Below are 20,476 nucleotides of genomic sequence, written 5' to 3' on the forward strand. Positions count from 1 at the left end.
TGTTTATTTTTTCCAGAATCGGTGAAGGAAGAGCATGCTGGAGTTTAGGGAATGCATATACTGCTCTGGGAAATCATGACCAAGCTATGCATTTTGCAGAAAGGCACTTGGAGATTTCAAGAGAGGTATGATTTTGGCACTCCGTGTATATTGGCTCTTGGTTTTTGCTTTCACACAATGATTTTATGGAGGTGTGCCATGCATGTCGTTTGGAATAATAGAATGGATTTTGAATGATTTCCGAGATAGTTGTTTCCAAATTATTTCAGCCATATCTCGCTGCAACTAGCTCCTTAGTTCTGGTGCCACCTCCAGTAGTGTCATCACGGAATTCAAGTTATTGGGTTGCAGAGGCTCTGTTACGTAGCTTTTACTTGTTACGTACTTCATTAAAAAGATCATTCTCTCAGTTTCCAGGAAAACTTTTTCAGCTTTTTCCTCTCAGAGATCTAGGGGACAAGGCTTGCTTTGCGTTTACATATGTGTATACTTTGTAACAGTAATAGAACTGCTTATTCTATTTGCTTGCAGGTAGGAGACAGAAGTGGAGAGCTCACTGCTAGACTTAATCTCTCAGATCTTCAAATGGTTCTTGGATTAAGCTACAGCACAAACAACTCCATGATGTCAGAAAGCCATGTGGTAGATAACAGTTTCACTGGTACGTGCCTATTTCTGCAATACTTTCTAACAGTGAACTTCAAAAAGAATCTGTTGTTTGCGTGGTTTTCTGACAACAGATGGTTGAGTATGCAGGTTTGGGGTTTTTTGTATTGGGTTGGTTCCCCCCCCCCTCCCCACCAGCAAAAGAGGTGGTTTTTGCAGTATTGGACCCCCTCAGCTCCTCCTTTTCTGAAGGATTTACATTGTGAATCACAAGTTATTACTTAGTTTCTTCACATGATGTTTCTAATTGTGTTCCCCTCCACCTTTTTTTTTTTTTTTTTAAATGTGGGAGATCTATCTGTTTACTGCTAAATTATGTTTTTCCTTTTTCTTCCTACCATCTTAGTGACACTGGGTGTTACAGCAGAACCCAGTTCATTTGATGTTCCTCTGTTCAAAGATCCATGGTCCTTCTCTTCAGTCCCATGAAAGCAACACAAAGCTTAGATTGGTGTGGTTTTGAAGGCTGCTTTTGCTAGTGGTTATTCCCTGCCACTGTATTTAACTGCACTATTGTGGAACTCAGAGTTGCTGTATCTTGGACCTTAGATGAGCACAGCCCCAGCTTTGAAGGTGATACCATACCTCTTAATGATAAAAAGATGAACTTGATTCTTTCTTGAAGGTACCAGACCAAGAGTAGGACGCCGTCACAGTATGGAGAACATGGAACTTATGAAATTAACACCAGAAAAGGTTGGTACTTTCCTCCTTTCTGTTCTGCCAGTGAGATTGCAATGAAACATTTCTAAGGGTTTAACTTCAACAGTTATGAATGGTCAGAAGTTTTGTAGTTAATGACTTTGAAAGAACTCAGCAGAATGTTGAAGCGTCATTTGCATCCCCTCTTTAATTTACATCTTAAGAGTAAGGTAAAAGCAGGTCTAACAATTCTAACAAATAATACTTTTTTCAGGTAGGTAACAGTCAGCATCGTGCACATATAATGGTTGTAATGGCTTGTGGAAAGCTTGCTTTACTCCCCTCACAAATAAGAAAGGACGGGATTCTGTAGTGTGCATCAAAGGAATTCCTTTCGTCTCCTCTTTAGAAGTGGTTTGAGGTTGCAGCATGAAAGAGATTCAGAGTAAAATTCCTAAGCTTTAGCTCAGCTGTTCTGAACATTCTTTCTTTGGTTACAGTCATTTTATAGGCACTTGAAATGCACGCTGTGTTTTTCACTTTGGGATTTCAACCATCTTGTGAGCCATTAGGAGTTTCAATATCCACCTTGAGTACTGATGCTATTTCAGAAATGCTGAAACTGAGTCACAGAAAAGTAAAGTAACTTTGCCCCGAAGGTCAGAGAAATCTCCTGGAGCGGGGAGTTCCCAATTAAAATCCTTATGTCAGTCTTCGAGAGATTTACTTCCAATTCTGTCCGCCTTTCAACGCAGTGCTGGCAGTTCAACATAAACGACTCCAGTGGCAGACTGAAATTGCTGTTTTCCCCCCCATACTGGGATATCTAAAGCCTGTCTCTTCAAGTGATGCAAAGCCTACTGTCACGTTTATCAAATCGGAAATTAAATCTCAAAGCTGACATCTGGACAGTTGGTACAGCTGAAGTCATCACTGATGCTCAAGAGCCTCTTTGTGTATGGATTCACAAAGATCGTGTGTTTAGTCCAGGGTGATTTCTCTGCAGGGGACCTCTAAACTTTTGGCCAGAATCAGCTATATTTTCTTGTTCTCTGTTTATCTGTGCTATCTTTTAAAATACATAGCCTGTAATAGTCTGTGCCCTAAATATACTAAAATGTTTCATGACATTTTGTAATAAAGTATTAACCTAGTATTGCGGCTTAGCTCTTATAAAGGGCTTTTTTCAAGATACTCATTTAGTAGATTCTGAAAATTCATTCCATAAATGTCTTTGATATATAGAACAACGTATGACATTAGCGTTGTGGTTTGATTGTAGAGGACACCATCTTCTTGGAGTTGGAATCTGTGTGCTGATCTTAAATAAGCCTTTAAAAGGCAATCTATTGGGGCAGGCAGTGTTGCTGAAAGGTTTGTGACTGTCTACAATTTCTGATGTTGCATCAAGAAAAAAAATGGGGTTTTATTCAGTTACTATAGAGTTTGTCAGCTGTAGATAAAGCTGTCGATTTTGTGGATAATTCTGTTTATTTTGGAAGAGAATTTGTGTTGATAAAGCTATCCATTCTGTTCCTGAATGAAACAAAATGGTCACTCCTGTTTGCTCTTGTGCTGGCATTCTTCTCCCTCTTCCTTTTCAATCTTTACTGGGAACTTTGTGTGTATTAAGGGCTTCATAGAAGGCTGGCCTGAGTATCTGGGTTTGTGTAAGGGTTTGTTTTGCTCTAATGCTTTATAAAACTATGTATTCCTTTACAGATTTTTTTTCTCCTTTCCAATTATAAGAATATCAGGTGGGAAATGCCAGCTGTGTCTGTATTTTAGCATTCACATTAAGTTTCCTGCACTGCACAGTGTGTTTCTACTATTTGACCACAGGTCAGTCAGTCAGGTGTCGCACTACGGTTCAGTTGGAAGCCCGATCAGTAACAGTACCAACCTGCCCCAGGTCATGAGCTCAATAGTCACAGGTCAGGTAACAGAACCAAACCCTAAGTTTTCACATCGTCATGGTTGGGTAAACTAAACAATGTAAAAGCTGCTTCAGTTTGGGGAGGAAAAGCAGCAGCGAGTAAGAGGTAACAGTATAGGTAATTAAAACCAGAAGGCTTAATTCCATGACTCTTGTTTTCTTAGGTTCAGAACTGGAACAGTGAGATTCTTGCTAAACAGAAACCACTGGTTGCCAAACCTTCAGCAAAACTGCATTTTGTAAATCGACTAAAAGGCAAAAAGTACAAAAACGGCACCACGCCCAAAGTTTTGCAGGATGCCAGTAATTCAATTGATCACCGACTACCAAACTCTCACAGGGTAGGTTTGGCGAGCTGTGGAGATCATAGCCTTTACTGATCTTTGTCTCATCAAAATTATGGCAAGCACATTCCTGCAGCTGTCCATGTCAGTTTTACTGGATTTGAACACTACGGCTCTGTCAAATGATGCAGAATCTGCCACGCCACAGCTGTCTCGTGGGTGATACCAGCTTTAAACTTTCCCTGCTATTGGAACATTTCTTTTCCTGGTGGATTTTCTAAAGTTACAGCTCAGCTTGCACATGTATTTCATTTCTAGTCTCTTCTACACCCTGCTTCTCCAACCTTAAAAAAATCTAGTTTTTCTGATTCAGACAGTGGGAGATATTTTTGACATATTTTTTAGGTTCTTGCACTCTTGACAGAATTCAGGTAAAAATAAAAGGACTGAGTCGTTTGACATAGATGAGAGGAGTACTTTTGACCGTAGACCCAAGGAGGCAATGGGAACTGTTCATTGCTGCTCTTGTTTTTATTTTCATGGGCATTTGGGTTTTTGGTGGATTCATGGCTGAGGAGGAGGAACTCCAGTTGTACTGGTCAGAGTATTGTTTCTTTCTGTTTCAGAGAATGAAATGTTTTTAATATATTTTACCTTCAAAAAATGCTTGCCATATTATTAGCATTTCCTCCTATGATAAGGCTCTGTCTATAGAAATGGATGACTAAAAAAAATTCATTTAATGGATTTCAGATGTGCAAATACCAAGCATGTTACTGGAATGAAACTGTGATACAGTTGTCCTAGTTTTAGGTACTCTTGAGTTCGAAATACCCCTAACTATTCTCTCCTCTTCAGAAAAACAGTCGAGAGACAATGGCAGATGAAGGTTTCTTTGATCTGCTGAGTCGATTCCAGAGTAACAGGATGGATGATCAGAGATGCTACTTCCAGGAGAAGAACAGATTCTCAGCTGCTTCAGTGGCAACATCCTCTACTCCACCTAAAACAATGAGAAAATGTAATTCTTTAAAAGTAAAATCCGTACCTGACTTTAGTTCCTGCCAAATACTATTTTAAAAATGTCTTTGCATGCAAGACTTGCTATTGAAAGGAACTTATTTCTAGGCTAACTCATTTCCTTCCTCCTCCTCAGCGTTTCCTACTTCTGTAGTCTCACCCCACACAGATGAATTTCTAGACCTACTTGCTAGCTCACAGAGCCGCCGGCTAGATGACCAACGCGCCAGCTTTAGTAACCTGCCCGGGCTTCGTCTTACTCAACACAACAGTCGGTCGGTCCTGGGGCGCCTCATGGCAAGTAACAACAGAGAACTCGACGATGACTTCTTTGATATATTGATAAAATGCCAGGTATGTTTTCTACAAAAATTCCTCAGATTCTGTGTCTTTGGGGATTTCATTTGTGCATCCTGCTTATTTAGGTTCTTCAAGTAAGTGACCTTGTTTATCGTGTTTTAAGATACAGATTGATTTGGCAGATGAGGAAGAACACAGAGAACAAAAAATTAGGATTTTTTTTTTTCCCCAAGGTTATTTTTGTTACAATTTCTCTTTCTGTTTTGATTGGGTTTTTTCAAATTATCCAGTGTCTAGTAAGTGTAATTTTGGTATTTATACCATGTTAGCCATTTAAAGTAATAAATGCTAAAAAAGTGAAGGAAAACAAGTGAGGCTATTAAAAGGAGTACGTAAAATGATTTTAAGAAAATGTGTTTAGATCTGGCTTGTTAGAACGGCACCTGATATACCAGGAATCCTAACTTATCAGATGAAAGAATTCGGTATCAAAGTTTTAGTGGTGAGAGCGATCATCGTTCCACTTACGTCAAGCTTAAATAATAGTTCATAGCAACATACAAGTGAGGTGTCTGACTGTCGATCAGAGCATGGTGTATATACCCATTAGACCAAAAAGCATTTAATTTAAAAGGCTTCGTGTTTTACCTGATGGGTTGATAAGGATCTCAAAATACAAAACTCAGAGACTGAGTTCTCCAAGGTGGTAAGTATGGTGGCTTGGGTGGGAAGCAGAGGCTGGAACTGAGTCTACAATGACAGTGTTCATCAACCTGATGAAATACTGTGTTCTGTTTCAGCAGCTTGTCTGTCCCTTCTTTGAGTCAAGCAAAGAATGTGGAGGTTAATCTGATAGATTTTGCCTCTTCACGTGCACTAGGCGTTGCAACCATAACGCAGTGACTGGCTGTGCTCACTGAGAAAGGAACAGAGAAATTGAATCCCCTCCAGCATAACGGATGCTACTGCTTTACACAGAAGCACAAAAGGGCAGCTGACTGCTGAGACTTTTTGTCTCGCAGATGCCTCTGTCCAAGGCCCATCCAAGACCGCAAGCGGCGCCGCTCCTGAAGTGAGCGTGTTCCCTGCCAGCGCGCTCGGCGGCAGCCTGCTGCTGCCCAGGACGGCGCCTTCCCAGCTCAGGCCGAGGAGCTGCTGCAGAGGGTTGCAGTCCACAGCCAGGCCGCAGGTGACAGGCTGATGCTTGTAAGACCTGACCGCAAGGGGTGGCTGGGCGAGAGGAGCACAGAAACTCTCTCAGAGGTGTTCTGCAAAGTGCTCTGTAACACTGTGATTAAAATGTACCCTTCTGAGTTTGGAGGAAAACTTTCTCTCAATATTGCCTTTCCAAATCTGACAACAGTGTGGCCATTTTTCACTCCCTGTATAAGGAAAGGAAGACCACCATAGTTTCTGTTGTATGAGACCAGAAATACCATGCACTAATGCTAAAATTCTTCTTCTGGACAAAGGACACTTCACTCTCATTCTGCAGTATGGACAAGAACTAAAACTGGGGGTTTTGTTTTCACATACACGTGGACAAGTGGTTCAGAGGAACCATTTTAGCTACACTTGCACTCTGAACTTACTAATGGTGTTTGAGAAGTTTAAACAAAACTTATCAATTAAATCCTTGCAATAGTTTTAAATCTGAAACCAAAAGCTTTTAGTAATTTTTCACTTTTTTTGTTCACTTATTTTATATATTCCTGTAAATATGCAGCTTTATTGCTTGGTCTGTCTGTAGGGTTCCAGACTGGATGACCAAAGATGTGCTCCTCCATCATCTGCAAAAGGACCAACTGTACCAGATGAGGATTTTTTCAGCCTGATTTTACGATCACAAGCGAAGAGAATGGATGAACAAAGAGTCCATTTACCCTCAACTATAAAGGGACCCAATTCTAGCTAAAGAAAGAAACAGACACCTACTGTACAGTAGCATCTTAGGGATCATTTTTGTTTGCTGGAAATACATGCCTTTTTACAGATGATGGCAATTAGTAGTATTTTTCCCCTTTCTAATATTTTTTTTTTGTATAAATAGTAGCAGCATCACACTCATGACCAGTAGTTAGAGTTGCTACTGCTCTCTGCAGTTGGCAGCTGCTTTTAGCAGTGTCTGAGATACCGCTTACTGTATCTCCCTATTAACTGCCTCTGTCTATGAACATTAAGACGAATTTTTTTTCCTTGGCAAGGTATTCTCATTGCTGATGTGTGGATTGTACTGTCTCAATCTAGTGTAAGAAAGACCAACATTTGTATGTTCTTTTTAATGAAAACTTGATTTTTTTTTTCTGATTTGTACCTCCCTGAAAAAAGGTCCTGTTTTCTTTTATACTTTTTTTTTTAAAATAAAAAAAAAATTGATAAATAGCTTCAGTACTTAGTCTGTCTTTGCAGAAACACAGTTTGGAACAAACAATCATTTTTATTAAAAAAAAACCCAAACCATCAAACGCTAATTTTAATTGTTTAATACAAAAATAGTCTTTTCAGAATACAGTGGGTTTTTCTGGCAATAGTAGATGTTTCCTGTATTACTCTGCGCAATTTTACAAGCAGAAGAATTTTTAAGAAGATATACTTGTTTTTAAGTAACAGCTGCCAGCACTGTTCTGTAGCTTGTGGGGTACATGTCCACCACCAGCAGCAGCCCCTGCAGCAGGGACTGGGCATGGACTGCCACGGACGTCAAGTAATTCCTGCAGCAATTGAATTTATAATGTTGTAAACAGTAAATGTATGTATGCTGCTTATTACTTGACCTCAACTACTTCCCTTGCTAAGGACGTGCTATGTTGGGTTAGTTCTCTGGAACAACAGTTGTAACTTCGTCTTCCCCTCAGCGGATGCCTGTACTGAGGTAGCTCTTGGAACCCGAGGGCTGTATTTTAAGTGTAGGTATCTTGCGTTAGAAGCCACTGATTTTTAACACCAAAGGTGGCAAACTGTTCACTTCAGGTATTTATAAATGAAGTGATGTCACTTTTTTTTTTTGAATGATTATACCCCTGGAGAAGAATCTACAGTTAATTTTAACTATTCTTACAATGCCATTTTACTCTGAAGCTAACAGACACAGGCTCTACATAATTCAAACTGTCTTACAACGACTGAAAGTGTTACAAACATTCTATTGCAGCTTTTTCAACACTGAAATTGAATCCTACTGAAAGTAAAACTGTCCTCCTGCTTTTAAGGAGAAATGCCAGAATATTCTTCCAAAAACCATGTATTACCATTGGTTTATCATGCTGATCTTCGGTACTTTTACTCAGTGCTTCCTTTTTCCCCTTCAGCTTTGAATTGCCCTAAAAAAAACATCTGCTATAACATCAGCTTCTTGCTCCTCTGCAAGTTCTTAAACTAGAAGAAAATCATCAAGTTGTCCTAAAACTGACCTGACAAGCAGCAAACTCATTTTAAAGAATACAAAACAAAATATAGTCCCAGGATGACTATTTATTTGAACTGCAGTCAGTATTATGTGAATTATCATAGTGTGGTTTGGGCTAGAAGCGATATTCTAGATCATCTGGTTCTAGCCCCCCCGCCATGGGCAGGGACCCCTTCCACCAGACCAGGTTGCCCAAAGCCCTGTCCAACCTGGCCTTGAACACTGCCAGGGCGGGGGCAGCCAAGCTTCTCTGGGCAACCTGTGCCAGGGCCTCACCACCCTCATAGTGAAGAATTTCTTCCTTGTATCCAATCTAAATCGACCCTCTTTCAGATTAAAGCCATTACTCCTTGTCCTGTCACTCCATGCCCTTGTCAAAAGTCCCTCTCCAGCTCTCTTGTAGGCCCCTTCAGGTACCGGAAGGCTGCAATGAGGTCTCCCTGCAGCCTTCTCTTCTCCAGCCCTCAGCCTTTCCTTATAGCAGAGGTACTCCAGCCCTCGGATCATTTTTGTGGTCTCCTCTGGCCCCGCTCCAACAGGTCCAGGTCTGTCCTGTGCTGAGGGCTCCAGAGCTGGATGCAGGACTCCCAGGGGGCTCTCACCAGAGCAGAGGGGCAGAATCACCCCCTACAGGGATATCAGCAATTTTCTTCAGGCTGTTTGAGAGTTACCTCATCAGGCTTGTGTTTGTTAGATCACTGAATACCCAGCTTTACTCAAAACTTATTACACAAACTTTATTTCAAACAAGCAGCAACACCCCGCAAGCCTGTTATCTGGGCCACTTAAAGTTGTATTACCTTTCTTACCAACATCTTTATTTCAAATTGCAGAAGTAGTACGTATACTCAGTCCCTCTGCTTACCTCACAACTATGCTTACTAATGCTCTGACCAAAGATGGGTTCCCATGAGCTTACTGATGCCCAGTTTTCAACATTTGAGAACTAGAGCAGAACTATCAAGTGACAACTAAAGATTAGACAAAACTTACAGCAGAGCTGGGCCTTCCTTAGTCTCCTTCCTGCGAGTCACCCGGACTGCTGTTTTTCTTCTCTTCGTGCGGTTCCACTGCAGAACTTTTCCCTTCTAGGCTTTTATTAGGATCACAGTTTTCTCCAGTCTCTTGCTCTGCTTTGCCTGTCTCCTGCTTCTGCTGCTGAAGTGCATGTTCTTCAGTAAGGTTTTCAGCTGTGACAGTTTCTAGTCTACAAACTTCACACTCAGTGTGCAATCTATTCTGTAAAAATTAATAATAAGCTATTAATGAAGCAATCCAAAGAGATGGCATCTATTGTTTCAGGTGCATCTCAGCCTAAGGGGCAGAACTGCCCCAAAGCACAACTGGTATCTTTGTCTCCTGGGAAAGCAAGTAAATAAGCACAGTCTAGAGTGTTTTTAATTTTCTATAGTTCACAGGAAAGTCAGCACTGCTTCTTTTCCCCACGTTTCCTCTGGGGGGGGTAATCATTATTGCCCAGGCTGACACAAGTACTGATCTCTCAAAACAGAAGTTATTTAAGTCTTTGCTATAAAAGTATAAAGTTTTAAATTTAGTGGTTTCCTGCCACAGTTAGCCATTGCACAGTATTTTCCCAGAACAAAGCATGCCCAAGATACCTCTACCAAACCGTTCTGTAGGGGAACAGGTACTTCCTTAACTCTTCTCTCCCCAAGATTTGGCTTGTTTAAACATGTTCTAGCAGATGACACTGAAATCTATTAAATGCAATCCCAGCAAAAAGAGCACTGGGACTAACATACACCAGGTTCTGGTTTGCGAGACTCTTCTACTTGCGTGTCTGGCTCATTGCTTGGATGCACGATGTCAGGGCTTCTGCTGCCATTTCCTGGTCTCACGGGAGCATCTCCTCTGTCATGAGGCCCTCTACAAATGTAAGGAGGCTTCTGCAAGTAACAGCTATCTGATTTACTCCCATCATATTGCCTAAAGTCTATTTTCTCCTGTTGACTGTCCGGTGGAGGAAGACTTCTCTTCTGAGATGTTGTTAAGTATCTTAACACAGACACTGATGATCCTGCACCATAGCAGAAAGCCTGGGGGAGGGAAAAAAAAGAACACCAAGTATTTGCAGCCTATGGTTTTCACAGAGAAAACACATATCTAAAAAACACGGAAAGAAAAGCTCAAGTGATCAGGACAGCTGAATAAAACACACGCTTTCTGTAATCTGACCCCACTGCGGGAACGGCCAGGCTGCGGAGTTCATCTTTGGTGCTACAATAAAGTTGAAGGCTCTAAGTCAATGCTTTTGTGTACAAAATACCAAGTACATGCCTCATTGTGTAAGAGACAAAGAAGAAATGGGAACTAAGCTGCAATAAACTGTCACAGAGTCTAATTAAGCAGTTTCATACTATGTTATCCCACTTGGGGAGTCGGGGAGAGATGTGGCTTAATACAAACAACGCATTTTAATTGCTAAACCAACTGTACTATGAAGATTTTGTCTAGAAAAAATTTCCCTGGTATAAATAATTTCATCCGTGCCAAGAAATCTGTTCAGTAGTACAAATAAGACACAAATAATATAATAGGTAATGATACTTAAATGTAAATAAGTTTAATATATTAAAAAAAACCAAAAAACCTGAGCTTTTAAGTATAAGATACATGTATACAAACCAAGACAGCCAGAGCCATCATAATTAGCACTGGAACCTGCAGAATGAAAGGTATCTCCTTCATAAGTGCTTTGATGAATTCGCCAATACCTTGTCCCACATGCTTCAAAGGCTCTGTTACAAAGTTTGTGAAAGTAATTGCCAACGCCTAGAAAAATACAAATAGAAAAATGGTCTTGTCACTGACTGTGGGCATACACATGAGCTGTCTCGTTAGGCCTGGAGCGTACCTTTGTCGGCGGAACCAGCAAAACGGGGTTTACTAGGAGAGTTTCATAGTACTTCTGACAGGGATCGTCCTGAAACGTCCATTTACTTCTAAGCCACTCTGTAGTAAAAGCAGAGACATATTTTTACTACTTTTTAAAATTTATTTTATGACACAGTAGTAGTACAGAAAGTAGCATTTCAATTATAGATGGAAGAGAATTCTTCTAGACACAGTTCAAAGCTCAGCTTTATTTTTAAAAATCTGGTATTAGCTTGGCAGTGTAGTTTATGCAGTCAAGGGGATGCAGGAGGGAGAGGGAAGGCTGGAGAGAAAGAGAGGAAGCAGAGGTTTTCCCACGTTTAGTCAAGAAAGTTCTCTGTGATAGATGAACTTAGTCCCTAGAAGCCTCAGAAGAAAACTCAGTCTTGTCTGTGAGAACCATTATCTAGCACATTTTGTCCACACCTACTGAATCAGAAATAATTCTGAGTGTTATTAATCATCTGCCAGGCTGCAAGAAAATGTGTGTTTTGCTTGCCAGATTTCAAGAGACTATTTTAGTTATAAGTGGCTTGTCTTACTCCTTAAGGGAACTTTAAGTTATAAACAAGTAATTTATGACATCAGTGGTTCTGTAGTTTGATTTCACTGCAGTCAGAACCCAAATGACTGAAATTTGATGTAAACAGAGCAATCACTGCCAATAAATGCTAAAGGGAAGACTGTAACAAGCACTCATTAGGAGTTGCCATCATTATCTCCTACAGCACTGGATAATAAATAATGGCTAATAAAAAAATTGAACTTGCTCTGTAAAATAAAGAAACTAGAATAAGTAGTTACAGGTCTAATTTCTGAAGTCCATTGTACTTGCAGGCCTGGAAGATAAAAAAACCAAAACAATCTTTTTCTTGACTTCCGCCCTCGTATCTTCAATAAACAGCACTGAATGGTACTGGCAGAGGGGTCCTGGGGAAACCCTCACCGGGTAAGTTATGAGGAAAAGAAGTAACACCCTGTTGTGCTCTAAGCACAGTTTTGTGATCAGATCCTTCAAAGGCTTCAAGAAAGTCTTGCGGAATGCAAAAATGGTAAAACTGATAATCGTGTATTGCTGAGGAAGATTCAATGTGCTACTCATGAAGAAATTGAGAGTATTCTTGGATACTATTACTGAGTATTTTGTGATCTTAAATACTATTACAAAATGAAACAAGTATTTACCAATGAGACTCGCCCCCCAGTCCAACTTCTCAGCGCAGACGTTATCAAACTGCCCCATTTTTGCGATTTCTGCTTGATGCTGCGCAAAGGCCAGCTGCGGGGGACGAAGAACGACTTGTAACACATAAACCAAGGCGGTGCTGGGCACAGAACCCCTGCGTCCATGCAGCACTGCACCTGAGCAGCAGGTTTGGGATCATTACCTGGGTAAGAAAAGTTTGCTACCTAAACAATTTAACAGAGTTAAATTCTAAGCACTTCCTGCGAATGGATAAAGACTACGCATACGGCTACCTCCAAGTTATTCTCCAAATGCAGTCTGAATTACCAAAGGAGCAAACTTCAAAGATACAAGTTCAGGGCAAAAGCAATCTGACTTCTTGTTGCCTTAAAATGTTTCTGGATTGAAACCAGAGACAGCTGCCATGCAATTACTAATTAAAACATCAGAAGATTCCGTTTTCTTTTTTAAGTAATTCCCATTAACAAATACCTGTATTCATTATAATTTTCCCTTACAGACTGCAGCTGATAATCAAATAGGAAAAATTAATTCAGATCATCTATTGAGAAGCTCTGTCACTCTCCACTGACTCAATCAAAGCCCTCTGCGTGGCAGCCCGCTCAGGTTCAAGAGCCCTCCTCCTGGGTAGCACCCCACTGTTCCTGGGTCTGACAAGCTGCAGTTAAATTCTGATGACAGATGTGAGGACCGAGATTTTGTGGTTGGACTATGACCATGACCTAGCCGCATAAATCCCTCCTCATTAAAACCAATACCATTGTACGGTCAGCCATTTTATCACCATTAGTGAAGCATTTCTCCCTAGTCTACCACACGTCCAATACAGTTTCACCCAGGGAATCTTTAGAAAGAAAAAAACACCACAGTATATTTTCCTAAGACTTTTCTACCAGGCTGCTTTAGACAGAGGTCATGTCTGCCCCCACAGTGAAATCACAGTTCTGCTGCTTTATGGATGTTGTGCACCTCTGCAGCAGGATAAAAGCTGGCAGGGTTTCTTTTCTTCTTTAAGACTAATACACCTGTCAACATGCAAAACAAAACGCTCATCCCTTTTGTATTTTGTGGTCAATTATTGCTTTAGATAAACTAACTAAAGGAAATAAAATAACCACAACTTCCTCATAACTAAAATTTTAAGCCTAAAAGCCATTAAGATTTCAGAACAACTTACCTTATACAAGTAAAGCCAATTCCATGCAAAACTGATGAGAAAACTTATTAATAAAACACGTTTTAGCTGAACAAACCAATGAATATGTGTCCAGAGCTCTGTAGCTATTACAGTTACAATGCACACTAAGCACAAGAGTATCTGAAAAAGAAAACAGGAAAAAAATTACAATTCTTTCAGATCTGGAACTTTCCACACTTACTGCCAGTAGACATGAAGGAACTTCCAACTTTCGTTTTTACTAGTTTCACTCAGTGGAACAGCTGAGAGAATTCTTCCTTGCTTTCACAGCGTATCTGCTGCAGTACGAGGCAGAAACATTTCACAGTATTGCTAGTAGTCACTCCTATCACAGCTTTACGCTGCAGCTTCTAATTTCTTTCTTGTGATGATATTTAGTTATTTCTTCCTTAGGATATTTATCACATTAACTACCCTACCTTAAAATTATAAAATTGGTGTAATTCAGTGCTTGAGTAGTACGTGCCTGCTATGAACCACAGAACCACTGCTGCCAGCTCCTGCAGTTTGGTTAAGAGACAAAGTTACAGTTTGGGTAACAGAAGCAAGACTTCAGAGCAGCACTTCACAGTCCTGTTCCACCCCAGGACTCCTAACAGCGAGGTTACGCTGTGACAGCTTGCTTTTTTCATTTGGCTCCCATGGACCCCCCCAAAACTAGACAGGCTACTTACTTTCAAGGCCATGTCAAAATAAAATGTTAGCATATTCTGAATTGTAAACATTTATTCAGAGAGCTTCAGCTTGCTAGTAAGATCCTCAGTATTTTGTAATTCCATTTTAGAGAATATGGCATTTTCAGTCACGTTCTCCTTCTCGCCAACACTATTATAATTTTTTTTCCACAAAATTCACAAACCCCTCTGATCTATAAGACCTCGAATATATACCTGTCTTGATATAAATTTATTCCAACTCCTGCAGAAGCCAACAGCTTCAGCATCTATTTGAGCAAGAGACAAATCTGTAAAATTTGTAATGCACATGTTGTCAGTTTAAATGATAAAAAAGCACTAGAGTGTAACGAGTCACACAACACAGATATAAAAGAAGAGAAAAAAGAAAGCATACCAGAAAAAAACCACAAAGCTACAAAAAGAAAAGATAACCATAGGAATAAAAACCTTGAATTCTTCCTTCAAGTGAATGCATCGCCTCTATCTTCAGCAACCATGAGACAAAGACTGACTCACTGTCAGTAAGACGGACAGAACTGCTTGACACGTGGAGTCACGACAGCAATACTCATTGACTAGCCTTGCACAAAGAAACAGGAGAAAACAGAAAAAAAAAAAAAACCAAAACACCTTTCTTTTCTCTTACCAGAAACATATTATATAGATCAATTCCAAAAGTGTCTTCAAATCTCCAGTGCCAAGCTTTATAATCATGGTGCTTAAAATTGATCAAAATATCACTGAGTGCATCATCCACAGCACCTGACTGCCAGGTTTCCTCCCTGAGAAACCTGAGGATCTCCGAATACGTCTGTTTTGTAAGGATGATCTCAGCATCGTAATGGACGCGTCCCACGTTTTCCTCAGGCTGAATTAAAAGCAAAGCAAAACAATGATTAAAAGCTGCTTATTTGGAAATAGAAGTACATATAAAAAACTGTATCCCTGGGCAAAAACCCGACTATATACCCTCACTAGGTACCAGCACCTTTTCAAAGCAGACTGCAGGATGAAGACACGGGACAGGGAGCACACTGCCATTCTATAACCTTTTTGTTCATTCTTCTGAACTATATAAAGCACAATTTCAACTGGTTTGTACTCTTGTCAATTCTATAGCAAAACCTATAAAACTGAGTTATCTCACCTGTTATTAAAATTTTAGAACCACTTCTTATTAACAAGTAATAATTAGGAATGCGCTACGTGTGCCCCAGTCATGGCTGGGTAATACAGACAGAAGCTATTAAATACTGAAATAAAAAATTTTACATTGCAAAGTATAATGTTCTTTCTTAATATTAGTTTTGCTTATTGCTAAAAATTTATTCCTCTACCTCTGAACAGAAAAAAAAAAATCTCTGAAGGCAATACAATAAAGTAATAAGGTGATTCTTCTGTGCACACTCTCATAAGCTACTGTTCCCAGACAGCTAAGGTGGCAGAGTCCAACACCAAGGCCTAAAAGGTCTACAGCAAGCACACGAACAACATCCGTATCTTTCAAGTTTAACAGCCACTCGCACGAACAGAACAGGGCATGACTGTAGCTGCATCCCACCCATAGGTACTTGGATACACTCTGAAGCCACATAGCCTTCCTTTGGCAGCTCTACAGATCAAACGGCAGCCGCCTCTGCTGAGCAGGCACTGCTAACCACAGCCAGGCCGGAGGCTGCCATCACTTCTTCCTTTGCAATTCCGTTCCCTGTGTTTTAGTTGGAAGCGTGGCACAATATCAACACTTGGTAACTGTGAAAAACACACAAAGTAGCAACATGAATTCTAATTAATTTTTAATGACTTTGCAAATACTTACAAGGCCAAGTTTTCCAGCTTCATTTAAAATCTTATTCAAGTATCGCTTAAAAATATAAAAGCTACGGCTTTCACGTGATTTGGCATCCCTCTTCTCGCATTCAGCAATCTGCAATGTAAACACATTTCATTCACTTCCTCCTCAAAACAGCTTCTTCATAGGAGAAAAAAAACCCTACCAACACATTAAACTCAGGATTAGAGGCACATTTCTTTTGGCTAGCACTAATCTCGTGATTAGTACACCAGGCGAAAGGCGTGCGCAGCTGCTGGAGATACTGCTTTCCAGGGGACTGGCCAGTGCTGAAGATTTCACATCTGCTGATGACACGGTTTGAACACCAACCTCAGTAAGACTAGAAAAAAACTATAAAGATCTGGATCTCCTTAAATTTGAGGTTTACATCAGTGAAAAAAAGAAAAAAATGCTATAAAAAATACTAAGTAACTAAAGAAACATTAAAATTACATATGCCCTTGGGTCTCCAAACGGCTGAGGGAAGCGAGCGCCCCGGTAGCTCCACAAGCACGGCTGCACCCTCCTGATCTCAGAGGAAGCGGCAGCGTGGGGGCCTTACAGCGGCTCCTGAGAGCTGCAGCACTGCACATCACGGCCAGCCGCAAACATGTTCTCGGTGCTCACAACCCATCCCTTAAAATCTAACAGAACTGACCAACCTGAAAGCAAAAGGTCGGGTTTCTTAGCTCTTGGCAGCACGATGTAGCACCAACAGCCCACATTTAAGCTGCTGGCACTGGGCAGCAGCACGTAGCTCCTACCAACCTCTGTTACACTATAAACCATTATAGGAAACGGACCTTGGTAGGCAGAGCAGCAATCTGGAATTGAGTTCAAGCCACTTCCAGTCTCTCCTCCGAACGAGGAGGTTCCCCCTACATAATGCATGGCCTCTCACAAAGTACGCCAGCGGCACACCTGTTCTACACCACCCAGAAAAGCATCATCGGAAAGCACAAACTGCAAAAGGCCGGAAAATATTTTGAAGTTCCATAACAAACCTTCTGTTGCAAGGAATCTACTTCCCTGGAACTTGGCAGGATTTCATTACTGACTGTATTCACAGTCTTATCCTCAGAGTCATGATAGTTTGCCTAAAATTACACAAGAAAAACATACATTTTTAGAATCAAAGAATTTGATCAATATGCCACGTGACATTTCTGTAGTCAGATCACTTTAAAAGGCACAGAGGAGCTCAAACCTGAGTGTCGGTCCTTGCTGCTGAGATACTCCAGTAGCCTCTCTGCTGTTGTTTCAGGCTCCAAACGGGCAACTGCCTTACCCAAACACCTTTGCAAGGTGAGGTCTTGCCCTTTCCCCTCCTCCGAGTGTCACACAGCGCATCAGATTAGATAACGGGACTGGCTAACAACCGGCTCAGCAAGCCCAGGGGCAGTTTTCAGCCAGACACGTTCCCAGTCCAGCTGGCCACGCAGCCAGCCAGACTGAGAGCAAACACAGAGCCCCATCCCCGGCTGCGTGCCTTTCCTGCCATGTTCCCTCTTCACTCTAAAACACCTCATTTTTTTCCACTGATTGCTCAGCTTGTGGTTTTAGCTGTGCTGCTTCTCCACGATCAGGTATGCACATCGAGGGAAGCCTCCAAAACGAAGTGCAACACCACACAGCTCAGTGCAGTCACGCCAATACAGAGCTTGGCTTTGAGGACTCGGCTGGCCCACACAGCCAGCCTACCTAAAGCCTCCCATGGCAGAGGAGAAAAGAAACCATGAAAAGACAGATTGACCCAAAACAGCCATTCTTCTCCTTTAAGATGTACCTCTATTTTTGTGGGAGACAACAGTAAAACTCCTACTACTTTTTAGAAAAGCTGAAGCAGTTGGGCACTAAGTTTACAGACTCCAAAGCTCGCTGCTGAATTTTAGGGATGCTGATGACTGCCAGGTGGACTTGGGGCAGGTGGAGGCTGAGGAGTACCTCTGTGGAGAAAAGCAATGCAGTCTGCATTTTTTAAGCTTCAGAAAAACTATGTTCCGAAGCATTAAGATGGTATTACTCAAGACTGCAAAACCAAACTTGAAAGCTGCAAAACGACAAACTCAGGGATGCCCGTGCAACCAACCAGTTTCCAGTGCCATGTGTGCACACGTGTACTGGATAAACAATAGGCACCTCATGCTATACACAGACTCCACCCCTCATACAAGACAACAGTGTTATTCACCTTGTTAACGCCAGCCTTTGATGTTTCATCTCCTTCTCAATGTTCGTGAATTATTAACAGTACTGCACTCAACCCCTACTGACTGTCCTCTGCAAACTCTGATGCCCAGCATTACAAAACACCAGTGACTTTCATAATACCCTCACAAAATGAACAGGTTTTAGTCCCATATTACCGGTGAATTGGATAATTCAAGTAAAATATAATAATTAACTTTAATTCTCCTGACTTTTATCAGCTAGGAACTTCATTTTCAAGATGTTTAATGCTATGCTTAAGAAACTAGCAAGAGCTGCTCAAACCATCGCTCCTCAGAGAAATAACCTGTGGAGCCACAACCTGCATCAAGCAGTCAGCCACCACCTGTGAAAAGCCAGACAGCACAGTTCCTGCGGTTCCATCAGCGTGCAACAGAAACTCGGCAGTAGAAGGCCCTGCGCTAGTTATCGAGAACAACACGGGCGGCTGGTTTTTTTCTTGCAGTTTTAACCACGGACACACAGCACTCTTCCATGTACAGACTGAGGTGTAACCTTGTATGACCTTAAAGAGACCGCAGTTCTACAGCTTTCTAACATCACGATTTCAGGGCGATCTTTCGGCTGCGTGTGGCTGCAGGGCAGTTTGGGAGAGATGCGTGTTCACGCATCCGCTCCTTCTCTACCTTGTAAGGTCTTCTCATGGTTCCCGACGCCGCATCGTAATTGAGCATATCCGTGGGGTCAATCCACTCATCATCGCGAGCCTTGCCAGTGCCCGTCAGCACGGCTGCACACAGCACCAGGGGAAGCAGCATCCTGCATCACGGGACGCAACACGAAATTCAGATACTTAGTTCGGAGCGGAACATGCTGTGTGAAAAAAGTCAGTCTTACAACACCAAAAAAGTTTAAAAACTCAGCTCTCCGCTAAGCAGGTGAAACTTCACTGGCGGTATTTATTTCCCCAGAGTAAACAGTGGGAAGAACACGCAGCAACGCGACCGTGGGAGGTGGCCGGGTCAGCACCGCCGCTACCAGCAGCATGGGGCAGTGCCCAGCGCTGCCCGACGCGACGGAGCAGGGCCGGGCTCCTCTCCTCCAGGCCCGCCAGGAGGGCCCGCGGCGGCGCCTTGAGCAGGCCGTGAGGGCTCCGGCCCCGCCACCGCCCGCCCCAAGGCCGTCGCCCGCCCCGCTTCCCTCGCCCAGCCCCGCTTCCCCGGCGCGGCCCGCCCCAAGCCGCAGTCCCGCACCGCCCGACGCCTGGGCACGGCCGTCTGCCCCCGGCCGCCGGCGCCGGAGGCCGCACCTCGCCTGCTTCTCCCCGCCCTGTGTGTCTCGGATCCCAAAGCCACGACGCGCGGAGACGGGCGGCCTCCCACAGCCGCCTCCCCGCCCGCGCACCGCCACTGGCCCGGCAAGGCGCGGGCCCGGCCCGGCCCGGCGGCGCTCCCCGGCCCGCCGCAGCAGGGCTCCAGCCAGCGGCCCCGCCGCCGCCGCCCCAGCGAGGCCCCGCCCGCAGCCCGCCCTCCAGCTCGCAGCCCGCGACCCACGGCCTCCGGCACCTGCAGAGCCGCAGAGGGTCTCGCCGCGTTCAGCCGGGCCGGGGCCGCTCCGCATCGCCAGGCCCGGCCAGGCCCGGCCCCTCGCAGCCCGGGAAGGCGCCGCGCTACCCCCTGCCCCTCGCGCCTGCGCACCCGCCGCTCGCCTCCCCGGGCCCGGCCCCGCCCCAGGCCCGCGGGAGGCCGCTCTCTGCGTGCCAGGCCGCCGAGAAGCGGCCGCGGAGGCTCCGCCCCGGCCCCCGGCAGGCGCTGGCGGGCCCTGTCGAGAGCGGAAACACCGCGGGAGCGGGGCAGCGCGGCCGGGGGCCGCTCCCGTGCCTGCCGCGCCGGCACCCGCGGGGCAGCGGCCGAGTCCCCCCCTTCTCGTCCTGCGCCTGGCTTTATTTTTTATTTGTCTGCGGTTCCCGGCAAAGCTGTGGGAAAGGGGCACCCCTGCCCTGAACACCAACGGGGAGGAACTCCCCCTAAAAACAGCTCAGAAGCACAGCAAGAGGCCGAGACAAAAAACAGCAGGCGTTTACCTCTCGGTAAAGATGCAACTGACTAATTTCCTTCAATGAATTTCGGTGTATTTAAATAGTTGTAGTGCTAATTGGACTAGATGGAGTTGGACTAGATGACCTCTAGGGGTCCCTTCCGACCCAAAACTTTCTATGATTCCATGAAAAAAAAGCTGCCAG

The 20,476-nt window shown here is 43.3% G+C and overlaps 2 protein-coding genes across 7 annotated transcripts in view; one reads left to right on the forward strand and one right to left on the reverse strand.

Moving 5' to 3' along the window:
- Positions 1 to 7,176, forward strand: part of GPSM2 (G protein signaling modulator 2) — a 31,551-nt gene extending 24,375 nt beyond the window's left edge. The window contains exons 9-15 of one of the 2 annotated variants that reach the window (XM_075422278.1): positions 17 to 125; positions 532 to 661; positions 1,292 to 1,362; positions 3,409 to 3,585; positions 4,387 to 4,549; positions 4,685 to 4,902; positions 6,599 to 7,176. In XM_075422278.1, the coding sequence (XP_075278393.1) occupies positions 17 to 125; positions 532 to 661; positions 1,292 to 1,362; positions 3,409 to 3,585; positions 4,387 to 4,549; positions 4,685 to 4,902; positions 6,599 to 6,763 (1,033 nt within the window). In that variant the 3' untranslated portion in view covers positions 6,764 to 7,176. The remainder of the gene's footprint in view (positions 1 to 16; positions 126 to 531; positions 662 to 1,291; positions 1,363 to 3,408; positions 3,586 to 4,386; positions 4,550 to 4,684; positions 4,903 to 6,598) is intronic. The other variant, XM_075422279.1, reaches the window with a different exon arrangement.
- On the reverse strand, positions 1,497 to 19,924 carry CLCC1 (chloride channel CLIC like 1). 5 transcript variants are annotated; one of them, XM_075422280.1, is made up of 12 exons: positions 19,800 to 19,924; positions 18,921 to 19,053; positions 17,070 to 17,162; positions 16,051 to 16,158; positions 14,878 to 15,099; positions 13,534 to 13,674; positions 12,335 to 12,428; positions 11,130 to 11,227; positions 10,901 to 11,047; positions 10,018 to 10,311; positions 9,248 to 9,493; positions 1,497 to 4,531 (listed from the first exon to the last, which is right to left on the reverse strand). In XM_075422280.1, the coding sequence occupies exons 2-11, from the start codon at positions 19,050 to 19,052 to the stop codon at positions 9,266 to 9,268; spliced, it is 1,557 nt and encodes a 518-aa protein (XP_075278395.1). In that variant the 5' UTR covers position 19,053; positions 19,800 to 19,924; the 3' UTR covers positions 1,497 to 4,531; positions 9,248 to 9,265. The 5 variants fall into 5 exon arrangements, 4 of the variants coding, with proteins under 4 accessions (XP_075278395.1, XP_075278398.1, XP_075278397.1 ...); XM_075422283.1 differs by having other exon boundaries at positions 18,921 to 19,107; XM_075422282.1 differs by lacking the exon at positions 19,800 to 19,924 and adding an exon at positions 19,544 to 19,663.
- Positions 19,925 to 20,476: the final 552 nt, after the last annotated feature.

Source organism: Opisthocomus hoazin, chromosome 6 (assembly GCF_030867145.1).
Source record: "Opisthocomus hoazin isolate bOpiHoa1 chromosome 6, bOpiHoa1.hap1, whole genome shotgun sequence".
NCBI lineage: Eukaryota > Metazoa > Chordata > Aves > Opisthocomiformes > Opisthocomidae > Opisthocomus > Opisthocomus hoazin.